Below are 12897 nucleotides of genomic sequence, written 5' to 3'. Positions count from 1 at the left end.
TTGTGTTCATCACCTGGCACATTAAGGCACATTTTGACAGGATGTAAGGTGGCTCTTAGCCAAGGTCAGTTTACTTGGCTCCATGACCAAGTATTCGATGTTTGGCTTTAGCATTGGAAGGCAAGCGTAGTATGACCAATAAGTTGCCGCCTGTTCTAGCAAAACATTACACGCAGAAGTCAATATTCCTCCGCCCAGGCGAGCAACCACCAAGAAAAGGTGCTAACACCAATTCTCGCCCAGGACAACTGGAAGCTGCTAGGGACTGGAAGATGCTGGCTGATCTTGATCAACGGCTTATTTTTCCACCTGAGATTGCCACCACTAACCTACAACCAGATATTGTTTTGTGGTCTGGATCAGCACGCATTGTTCAACTGATAGAGTTAACAGTGCCATGGGAGGATGCGGTAGATGAGGCATATGAGAGGAAGAAACTGCGGTATGCTCATCTGGCCACTGAAGCAGAACAGCGAGGATGGAGAGTCCAGGTTTATCGAGTGGAAGTGGGTTGTCGAGGTTTTGTGGCACACTCTACAACCCGGTTCCTCAGAGACGTCGGATTCAGTGAGAAGATTCTAGCTGGCTGTGTACAGGCCGCCATGCTACGGTTTCGTAGAATTCTTGAAAACTTGAAGAGTCTGTTGGTTTATTTGTATAGGTTGTATAGTATTTACAGTCATTACGTTCCTGTGTATATTGCGTGAATGACGGGTGGTTGGGCAGATATTGTGTTTTGCGGTAGGTGGTATGCCATACGGAACCGTTGCCACTGAAACTGCATATTAACGCACCAGTGGGGCTCGACAGCCTTAGTCAAACGGGTTGGCGCGTATGGTTGGATTGAGGAGAGATTGTGAGATTGTGGTTAGGTCTCAGCAGCAGGAGGGATTAAGAGGTCAGTAAGCTGGGCTGAGTTGAGTGGGGGACGGAGGGGGGTGACTCTGGGACGCCAGAGTCACTGTCGAGCCCTCTTGAGGTGTCGTGGTCTAGTCGACGAAACACTGAGGACGGAAGGTGCCCACTTGAAGACCCTAGAGATGTCCCCTACTCAGCTCAATCCAGACGGTTGTCATGGGGGGACCGCACTGTGGTTGCAGCCGTTGTGTGTGCTGACGCGTGTTAACACTAGACAGAAGGAGATTTACATCACCATATGGAAAGAAGCGTAAATGGATGGAGAAGGATAGGAGAAGCATACTGTAAAGCTATGTCTTAGTTGGTGCTTATCTTGGCGAAAGCCGAGTACAAATCAGTATGAAGTTTTAACATCTACGCTCGTGTAATGGAAATCATAATGGAGATGGAACACTATGTGTTTGGTATCTATGGATTCAGAAGACCCTAAGCTAACATAAACACGCATGTAATATGTTTATAAAGGAAGTATGAGTGAAAATGTACAATAAACAAGAGAATTTCAAAAACGGAAATTCGATTTTTGGCATTTATTTCTGAAAATCACACATCAAACACAAAAATAGTGAACAGTTTTTGAACAAAAAATATATTTGTCAAAGCCTTTGCTTGACAGACATGTGTAATTGTTAAATAAAATGTGTAAAGAACAATGAAAATTTTTACTTTATTTACAAATAGTCCCAGGCGTTTTTTTTAGGACTGCTTCGAATTTTCTATGCAAAACTTTCTCCTCGTCACTCTCCAGTAAAGCTTGTTCCACCGTAAATCGTTTACTGCTAGCCATCATAAAAGTGCTAAAACAATAAATAATGCTATAATTGAATGTATGTATATATATATATATATATATATATATATATATATATATATATATATTATAATTGTTCTGTCTCTCTCTCATAACTCTGTGCGCTCTAGCTCCGTAAAGCCTTGTTTATACTCGATACGTCCGTTCGCTTTCTGTTGTCTCTGCCACTCAACGCTGTTTGCGTATATAGTATATAGTACCACCCCTTGCTAGGCTACAGAGTCCTCCGATTTGCTAGAATACATCATGGTAACCTTCCTCTGATTGGGTAAGAAAAATATTCCTCCATCGGCAAATTTTCCATTGGTTGTTGCTCGTGAATCTGCCAAACAACATCGATTTCATTGGCCTTTGACGTAGTGGTATTGCGTCCCAATTCGCCTACTTATACTACGCCCTAAAAGTATGTACTCTTTTTGTGAAGAAAAAGTTCATACTTTTGAGTGTGTAGCAAAAGAGTAGGCAAGCTTTGGGACATACTACTTCGTCATCTTTAACGGACAGCTCTGTTGCGTGCATCACCGTAATCTGCCTTGTCAATCATTTTGTCACAGTTAAAATCCTCCATTCAATCTAATATCATTTCTTACCGTTTCGGAGAGAAATGTAGTAGCTCGTTCATCTGCCAGTCCGTGTGTCTTTCATGCGGAGACTCTCATTCTCCTCATGTGTTTGCAATTTGAATGTAATGATGCATTTAAAATTTAACGGCTAAACGTATCTTTACAAAAGTTCACAATGCTGCTGCAGATGCAATATAACGTAGCCAACATTGAATAAATACATTTTCGTCAGGTTAGATACTGATAATTAATCACTTAAAGCCCTTTATCTAAACCTCTCTACACAACCGCCGGACTCGCGGTACTGACCCTCCATGTCAGTAGTTTTTTAACACTTTTCACTCGTGTTTGTAGTTCTAACCGAATCCTCGTCCATGGGTGCGATGGGTTGTGGGCAATATCAGCCGTTAGAGTGTGCATGGACCTGCACTTCGGATTCTGACCGGATATAGTAGACCATCCGGGTCTCTTTGGAACACTCATTTCAACATACTACGATTTGGGACGTACAAGTTCTATTTTCGGATACTATTTAGGACGGATAGTATGCGAACTGGGATGCAGCAACTGTTTTCAGCGGAATCTGAGGAAGACGGCAAAAAAGACCGCACCTCTCTATCATTAATCATTTTTAAGATAATTACACATTTGTAAAAGTATGCCATTTTGGGCGGTACCGCCCAATCAGTCCCCAGAGGGTTAATCCCAATGTCATTGAAGGTCGTGGTTTTTGTGGGTGCAGAGAAACGATTGTTCATTGTTTTCTGGTGTGTATCTGACTAAAAAACACTTTTTGTATTACTAGAAACGTTGTTTGTAAGTTTTAAGGAAAATTTCACATCTAAGGCTTTCATTTATGGGGCAGGATATAACCGCCAAAATGGCCATATATATTTCAAGAAAAAACAAGATTACAAATACACATGGCCAAGATAGTGTATTGTTGCTTAAGGCATTTATCAAGTCTAGGAGCTCAGTTGAGTTTAAGTACTATAAAGGATGCAGCATATAGAAACCTTTGTACTACAGTGGTGTTTTAATTAGTTGTTTTGTACTGTGTTTGAATAGGAATTAATTTTAATTTTTTGCTGTGTTGATTGATTTTGTGAATGATTTGATGATGCATTTTTCTTACTGATTTGATAAAAGTATGGGTAATTAAAAGGGTGTTTTTGGGGTGACCTTAGATGAATTAGGGATAATTAGGGATTTTTCATTGTTTTTAAGCAAAAGTTAATTGATTTATGATACAGTAAATCTCTTATATGTCCCCTTAATAAAAAAGTTAATTTCTTTCACTGCTGGGACCTAACCACTGCACAGAATTAACGCACAGGTTACAGCATCTCAGAGTGGCTGCGTTCTCAGTAAATGCGTCTCCACACGCACTCAGTATCTGCAAGTGCTGTTTGTTTGGGTTTCCAATAATGTGCATTTGGGAATGCATATAAAGTCTTTATGTGCTTTGTGTTTCATAGCAAAATGTTGCACTGTTATTATTTAAATTGTTGGTCAATATTGAACAAGGATCTGCTGTAAAGTGTAACAACAACAATCGCCAGGCATTTGTTATTATACATAACGTTGTGCATAAATTGAATTATGTTTATGTATATTACATTATGTATTTTAACAGTGTTGTTCAATAAAACCAAAGTATTACATGCTTTTGATACTTTATTTGAACCAATTATTATTGCCTTGTTGTATTTTGTATGTATTGTAAATACAATAGATTCCGTATTTACTTGTTGTATTTACATATGTATTTTAAGCCATTTTTTAAAGAAAAAAAAATAGATCATATACTTGATTAATCATCAGGTTAGGAAGTCTTGGTAACTACTCACAATGTTTCAGATCTGCTGTTGTGGAGCAAGCTCCACTGACTGGGCTGATACTGGTCCCATGTGAGCAGCTGGTGCACACTGCTTGCTGGACTTCCACCAGTAGCATCGCTGTCATAAGACTGTGCTTCATATGATCCACTCTCTGGACCTGAAGAAAACACAGACATTAAGCAAAGAAATTCACAAAATGATATGTATAGGCTGGTATTTACGATATGACTTTATTGCAGTCTGGACAAGTCTATGCTAGCTGCCGAGAGTCAGAGACTGAATCTGAGTTGACATATTAAACAGAAAATCTCATAGTGTATGATGGGCACAGACTCACATTTTTAATCTTCAGAATATGAGTCCATCCAGTCAAAGGATATAAAACATGTTTAATATTTTGACATATTACATTCTATGAATTAGGGATGTGACGGTAAGGATATTTTCGCCCCGGTTAATCGACGTGTGACAACACCGGTAATACCGGTATCACCGGCGGGGGCTTTTAAATCACTAATTTAAAGGCAAACGTAAAATGCGCGCGTTTGCGGGGGCATGCATAATGATGCGGTCGTGCGGAGCAGCACTGTTTTGTTATTGTGCCCTGAATTGGCCCTAATTTGAAAACGAAACAATTTTTTTTTTACATCGCTTTAATATTTAGCGTCAAATACATTCATTAATGCAGTGCAGTGTGGGACAGAGACGCGATCTGACACGTGTCCCATTTTCTCACAAATCTCTAGTTCATTTAAGACTTTATTTAAAACATTTAAGACTGCTGTTATGAGGACACTCGACAAAATGGACATTTTGGCATAATTTGTGTGTGTTATGGTTTGTTCAAGCCCGAAAGAGAACTCGATTATTTTCTGTGTGTGTGTGTGTGTGTGTGTGTGTGTGTGTGTGTGTGTGTGTGTGTGTGTGTGTGTGTGTGTGTGTGTGTGTGTGTGTGTGTGTGTGTGTGTGTAATAGGCAGGACTTAACGGATACTGCGTAATTGCGTAAAATATTTGTAACACTCTAAAAAAAACAATTGAATTTTTTTTGCGGTGCTGCTGTGGGCAAGTGATGAAACCGGTGTTGCGACTGAACCGTGTAACCGTGTCTACCGTGTAACACCGGTAGCACCGACTATCGTAGCAAGCCTACTATGAATAATCACTGTAAACTGAAACCAATAGTTTATTCTTTAAATATTATACTATACTAACACATAATTTGTCATACGTCTTCGAGCAACAGGGCACATGTTTCTGTGCGAGACTGTTGTGTTTTGACGAAGTCTGGTTTAGTGCATAATGCCCAGTTTTTAAATGTAACATTTAAAAATTCTGCAATTGTTTAAAATCTTAAAAATGCCAAGTTTAAAAATTTGTCCAGGTTTTAAAAGTCGTGTAGTGTAGCCTTAACAGAGGAACGTTTTCATTGGAATGTCTTTACACTGTCACCACTGCAGAACGCTGTGATTGCCTCTTCACAATAAAGATATTGTTTCATCTCTTTTTTTCCATCATTACAAACTATTTGACTGATTTATATAACACATTAGATAATGCAAATATTTTAACAAGATCTGAAAATGGAATGTGTAGTAATGGAATCAATAACCTTGGTGTTGCTAGCGCCATACTCTACTGTGTGAGCAGCAGGTATGCCACTGAATATTGAATATTTTGAAGGCAAACAGGCATGAGTTAGGCCTATAGGAATCTCCCAGTCACGTGACCCCTAGCCGCGTGTCAGCCATTTTGACGGAATTCATCCGTCAGCTACTCAGTGGCAATGGATCTATTATTAGGGGTGGGCCACCCCTAATAATAGATCCATTGCCGTGGGTAATATATATTATTAGTATATTATTATACTAATAATATAATTACATAAAAACGTTTTGACATTGGGCTACAGTGTGTTAGGTAAATGCATTTACCAGTAACGTTACTGACTCTGAAGCTAATTGAGCAGTTCCACGGCTCTCTTCTCTACTCTTTACTACTACTTTAATACTGTTTCTGGCTAATGTTGGTAGGTTTTTTTTCACTGCTACAGAAAAAAACGTAGAAAAATGTAGTCAACCCATACACCGTTAGAACCGTGTAAATTTTTTTCTTTGGTTGTTGTGTTAAATCTTACCCAGATACAATAGTGCTATTTTCTGATTGGCTAACAACACCAGACGAACAACACCAGAGGAGACATGCTTGATTCCTGCCGGTTCCACAGTGAGAGCGGCACGGCCAGAGTTTTGGGCGCTGAGGCATATTAAATATATTACAAATAGTTTTTCAGTGTGAGAAATACAATGAGTGGCGGGAGAGCGGGAAAAAAGACCAATGCGTGACACACCAAAAGTGCTAGTGTGAAAGCACCCTTATGTACATTTTATAGCATTTTACATTAGATCTGACCAATATATTGCAAGATGAAATGCCACAAAGCAACATTTATTGACGGGTAAATAGACCATGGACACCTAAGATTGGACTCAAATATTCTGCATATGATGTTATACTTACAGAATGACGGTTTTGCCCAAACCGGGTCGGCGCCCATGTTCTGCTCGGTGTGCTCCTCAAAAGAGTTTGACCGTCTTCTTTTCTTATTTTTTTGTGAGAAATTTCTGTTAAAGCAAGAACTGCAGACTGTGAATATGCTGAATAAACTGCATAACAGAGCAGAACAGTACATGCAGCAAACGTGTCTTACCCTACATGTTGGTCGTGTTTTGGGGGCATATAAGGGTACACAGTCTCTGGTTGCATAGCATGGGGCACACAGGAAGAATCCGCAGCAGCATTAGCTGGCATATGTCCCGCTGAAAGACCCATCGGTGAGCACTGAGTATACTGCCGGAAACCATGGATAGGTGCATTATGGGACGGGGTTGCCTGTATGTAACTATCAGCTGTGTTGAGACTGTACTGAGGTACCGAAGCAGGTGAATTAGCTTTGATGTGGTCCCCAAGGTTTCTGCCAACATCATACATGAGTCCCGCACCACCACAGCGCTCTGGTTTTATGTCTTTAAAGGGACAAGATGTAGGAAAGGAGTCTTCTGGTTGGCTATATGTGTCCCGGCAGCTTTGTTCAGTAGACCATCTGGAATCTGGTGAAAAGACAGATTGTTTAATGACTATCCACCTTATTCCTACGCCCCATGGTATGGGTGTAACTTCTGCTAAGCTGTAAACAATCAGTGAAAGGCTCGCTCTATACACGCAATAGCCTAATATGTTTTTTGTTTTTTTTGGGTGTTAAGAAAACTGGGTACAATGAGATGACATTATTCTACTCATCCTTCAACCAACAAACATTAAAAGGACATTTAAAAGTATAAAAGCATCAAAAAGGTACTTTTAACAGACCATGAATAACCCCAAAAGCGCTATTCTTTCCACAGCAAAAAACAGACGAGTTAAATATCACTTCACTGTAGTAATATATCTGTATTATGTAACATACGTTGCCTTAACTTCAGAATTGCGTGATACTATTTCAAAGTCTTTGTGCATTCCAGTGAATCATATTCATTATATACATTCCATAGATTTTCTTATTATATCATGTCACGTTAAAATGCCAAGTGTGTCGTTATTCTCATGAAGTCAAAAAATTAAACATAAAGGAAAATTGACAGCTCATTCAATCAAACTAATGGATAAGCTTTATTTGTAGAATTTGAAATTATTCGTTTCGGTCTTTTTGAATGGAAGCTCCCCAAAACGGAAGTGCAACCCAATTAAAAATGCAGTAAGCTCATCAGAAATAAGGTGGATAACAAATGTGTTTTGTCTCTTTCCCCGCCATTGACGGAAATTAGGCAGCACGTCCCCGAAATTTTCCATGTTTTTCACTGTTATACGGTAGGGGACACTATTACACATCTTCTGAAAGAGTACAGAATCTCCTGATCAAAACACAGGCGAAGAAGAATCAGAAACAAGCGATAGCATGTAAGCAGATGCATATTATGTAAAAAAAAATGCGATCATCAAGGTTAACAGCATATAAATCAAAACTGCCCAATTTTTGAAATGTTGAACCAGGACGAAGTATAGGACTGTGCAAACTTTGGGGGTGTTGATGGACTCGATCTACTCCATCTATGTTTTGATTATCCTTCTGAATCCGATCCAGACGTAGTCTTGACAAAAATGTGATTTTCTTTGCACAAAATGTTGCTTTTTTTATTAAACCTACACACATTCAAGTGTTATTTAAAAAAAGAATTCATGAAGCAAGAATACGTTTGTTTGTTTTTAAAGAAAAAAAGAGGAACCAGCAACGTTTTGGATAAATTGCATGTTCAGATATTCATCTACAACGAAATATTCTGGGGGCCATAAAACTTTTGTGAAAATGGCTGGCAACTTTTTCAAAAACACGGGTGGGGAAAGAGTTATCACTTTGAGATGGGATTTTAGATTGGAGAAGACGTCACCTTGTATTTGTGGTGGAGAACTACGTTCTGATCCTGAATCTGGTGGTGACTCGGGTAACATGCTAAGAAATAAGAAAAATGTGTACTAAGAAGAACAAATAACCATGTTTTGGTGTCAAATTGTCAATTAGAGGAGGTTAAGTGGACTTTATTTGAAAATAATTTAATTCAAATATCTGAAAGAACTCACAAAGTGGGATCTGTCTCATTGCTCAAATACTGCTCCAGAATACTGGTGTCTACCATGGCACTCTCCAGCACCCCACTCACATCTTGTCCTGATGAAAAAAAGAAGATGTAAAAAATATTTTTTTTCCCACTGTTGAATGTGATAAATGTGATGAATGAGGGGCTATAGCAGCTCAGGTCCGGATTTCATGCTGTAGTGAGCTCTGGGGTTATGCTACCATTCTGCTGTTGGATTTACATTCTTTCTTGATACTGATGCACTTTTGTTCATCATCAAAATATAAAGAGATAGCAAACAATTAATTTTAATCCAGTGGTTTAATACAAGTCTTCTGAAGAGACACAATTGCTTTAAACGATGAACAGAATTAATTTTATTCATTGATTGATAAGAGGGACAGTACTTGTTCAGGGGTCTTTTATTTGATATACATTTCGTTCCATTGTTCCCGTTTTCTCATTTCCTATTGTTTAGGTCCTGCTTCCTTGGTTGCCTTCATCAGTGTATGATTTGATTTTCTTTGCCCCAGTGTTTTTATTGTGCTCAGTTGTGTTCCATAGTTGTTTGATTAATACACCATTCCCAGGTAGATTCTCGCCTCAACTCTTCTCCTTTGCAACCACACTGTGACAGAAGAACAGAACCAAAATGGATCTAGTACAAATCCTCGTCCTTACTTAGTAGCGACCATTCCCTAAAGCACCATAGACATGAGTTTCTAGATCTGTCCCACATTGTGCACTACCCTGACGAATCCCTGTGTTTTTTATTATGTGGGACTCAATGGGCAGAATAAAGTGTCCTGAAGCTAGTGTCCAAAGTCCATCTTTGGCTGATTGAACTTATTCAGTGGCTGTCCTCAAACGAACTTCTTTCCACTCTGCTGGTCCCGTCTGACTGCCTAGATTCCTTGGTTCCATCCGGGGCCCTATACCTTCCTCCTCCACTGGTCCCTTCCAGCACGGATGATTCTCTTGTTTCATCCAGTTCCCTCATCCTTCCTCCTCCACTGGTTTTGTGCAGTCCTCAGGCCATAAGTCCTGTTCCACCATCATGACTATGGTCTCGTGGCTAGCTACTTCCACCATGGTCTTCTGAGTCTGAGTCGAAAAGTCTTCAGTCTTCCGAAACCATGACTTTGCCTTGGCCCTCCAATCCTATGGCTCCAACTTGGCTTATTGATCCCTCGACTCCACCATTGTCCATCATCCTTCTAGCTCCACCAGGCTGCCTTGTTCCTCATATTCTGCCTTGGTCTGTCATCTCTAGTTTCTCCTTTAGTCTGTGTACATATATCCCTCATTTGTTATTTGTCCGTTATTTGTCTGTGCTCCCATGTTCCATAGTGTTTTTTTAAACCTTTTGCCTCTATATCATCGCCTCAACTCTCAACTTTGCAACGACACTGTGGCAATATATGCTTGGAAACAATATTTCACTTCTTCAAGTCCTTTCACAACCAGCAATATTTCTCTGAATAAGTTGTGAAGAGCGTTTTTTTATTTTCTGTTGTTGACTTATTGACCAACATGCATTTCAGACTCCTGGAGAATTTGAGATATAATAATTAAAGTGTTACAGGTTTTTTAATAGTATTTCAGTACACCTAGAAATTAAGTGTCATATTGTTGAATTAGATGTAAATATAACCAACATTTAAGCTTTTATATAATAATAATAATAATAATAATAATAATAATAATGCATTTTTATTCAATGGCGCCTTACATAACCCCCAAGGTTACACAAAATACACACACACATAACAGAAACCAGATTGAAATTGATCAAACATTTTTTTTTATCGGAGAGATGTTCATGGACCTGTGTTGCAACACACTTTTCCAGGATTTTAGAAATAAATGGCAAATTAGAAATCAGTCAGTAATTACCAAGATTAGATAGATCAGCCCCTGGTTTCTTAAATTCTCCAAATTTAACAATAGGTTTACATGCATAAAAAGTAAAAAAACTAGGGGTGTAACGATACACAAAACTGACGGTTCGGTTCTTCCCACGGTTTTGACGTTTCGGTTCGGTTTGGTTCGGTTCGGTGGGGTGGGGTTTAGTAAGCTAAAATTGCTTCTTCTTTTTTTAAACAGTGGTTTAATGAAAAAATTGTGTCTTTGTCTTTAAATTAATTCAATTACAATTAAACTTTTCGTAAAGATTAAAAAAAAAATCTGCTAATGCTGTAAACTATACCATAACCTAGACTTTTAGACTAAATTCAGATGCTATTTATTTTTTAGATATAATAATCAACACCCAACACATTGTATGAAAACATGTAAACTGAACAAGGCAGTTTTAGCATTAACATGTGTTTTTGCTCTAATGCATTATTGAAATATAATAATTTACACAGTTGCTGTCATTTTCATAAAAGATATTTTAAACATATATTAAATAATCAAGATATCATTATCTTGCGTTTCCGGTACGCCATGAGAGAATCGCGATTCGTATCGTGGGTTCTGTATCGCGGTTTGTCGGTTCGGTTTGAATATCGTTACACCCTTACAAAAAACACATTTTCTCATAATATACATTGCACATAACGTCTCAGGTTACGTATGTAACCCTGGTTCCCTTTCAAGGGAACTCGAGCTGCGTTTGAGACGCGGTGGGAACGCTCTGCGTGATTACGTCATGAAGCACGTGTAAAATCAGTCCAATGGAAGCCCACTACGACATAGGTGACGTCATAGACCAGGAAACTATAAAGCAGCCCTGAAATCAGACCGCGACAGCTTCTGAAAAACCTGAAGCAAGTCAATCAGGGCATGCAGGAAGTATGGCAGGCAAACGCAGCGTCTCGTTCCCTATCAGGGAACCAGGGTTACATACGTAACCTGAGACGTTCCCTTTCAAGGGAACTCGAGCTGCATTTGAGACGCGGTAGGAACCCCATACCCACTACGCCATAGTGACAAATGCCCGTTCTGTGTGAAGTCCTGCGCACACTAAGAAGCAAACAACCTCGCCCCAGGAGTGGAGAGGTCAAGGTCATAAAACCTGACAAATGTAAGCGGAGAGGACCATCCTGCCGCATTACACACGTCAAGAAGGGAAACTCCCGAAATTAAGGCCATAGAGACCGCCATACTCCGAGTAGAATGGGCCCGCACAGCCATAGGGGAAGGCTGTCCGGCCGCTTCATAAGCCAATGAAATAGCCTCGACTATCCATTTACTATCCATGCATCAAAACCTGTTTAGATGCAGGGCATCCTCTCTTGAGTGACCCAACACAAACAAATAATTGCTCAGATTTACGCCACAGAGCAGCTCTGTGAACGTAGGCATCTAAAGCCCGGACTGGACATAAAGGGTTAAGCTGTTCCTGATCTGAGGTATTAAAGGGAGGAGGATAAAAGGCCTGCCGCACTATTGGGCCCCCAACATTTAGTGGGACCTTAGGAATATAACCCGGTCTAGGGTAGAGGAATGCTTTCACCATACCAGGTGCAAATTCCAGACATGAAGGAGCAACCGACAGAGCATGTAAATCACCCACTCTCTTGATAGACGAAATAGCAAGGAGAAATATAGTCTTTAGAATTTTTAGAAGAGAAGGAATTTTTCTGAAACCTCCTTGATGGGCTCGAAGGGAGACAAGGCCAGACCCTCAAGTACAATGGCCAAATCCCAAGCCGGTGCCCTAGATTGCAGTGCAGGCCTGAGCCTCAATGTATTACGGAGAAAACAAATAATAAGAGGATCTCTCCCAAGAGAAGAAGCCCCGAGAGGGGTGATAAGCAGATATAGCCGCTACGAACACCTTTAAGGTGGAGGGAGATAATCCAGCAGAGAAACGGTCTTGAGGAAATCGAGAACTGTACCAACCGGGAAGTTAACAAGATTTAAAAAACGTTCTCCACGCCATGTAGAGAACAGTTTCCATTTCAATGTACATAGTTTTCTCGTGGAAGGAGCTCTGAATTGAAGGACAACGACCTCAGTCGAGAGACCGGATTCTATGAGCTGGGCCTCCTCAGAGGCCAAGCCCACCGTTTCCACAACTCCGTTTAACCCTTTTCTATTATGTGCAGGACCCATAGAGAAATATTTGGCAGAAGTTTCCAACTGCCAGAAATTCCGATAAGGGAACCAGTCTCTCGAGACTGG

General features: G+C 39.9%; 1 protein-coding gene across 2 annotated transcripts in view; it reads right to left on the bottom strand.

Moving 5' to 3' along the window:
- myrfl (myelin regulatory factor like) overlaps nt 1-12897 on the bottom strand; it is a 77350-nt gene that overhangs the window by 55388 nt on the left and 9065 nt on the right. Inside the window, exons 3-7 of one of the 2 annotated variants that reach the window (XM_077233887.1) lie at nt 8768-8855; nt 8578-8639; nt 6843-7242; nt 6653-6756; nt 4143-4290 (exon numbers count right to left, since the gene is read on the bottom strand). In XM_077233887.1, coding sequence (XP_077090002.1) covers nt 4143-4290; nt 6653-6756; nt 6843-7242; nt 8578-8639; nt 8768-8855 — 802 coding nt within the window. The remainder of the gene's footprint in view (nt 1-4142; nt 4291-6652; nt 6757-6842; nt 7243-8577; nt 8640-8767; nt 8856-12897) is intronic. The other variant, XM_077233888.1, reaches the window with a different exon arrangement.

This window comes from Siphateles boraxobius, unplaced genomic scaffold (assembly GCF_051911475.1).
Source record: "Siphateles boraxobius isolate OS27281-9 unplaced genomic scaffold, OSU_SipBor_1 19, whole genome shotgun sequence".
Taxonomy (NCBI): Eukaryota; Metazoa; Chordata; class Actinopteri; order Cypriniformes; family Leuciscidae; genus Siphateles; species Siphateles boraxobius.
This window is presented reverse-complemented; position numbering and strand designations above follow the sequence as displayed.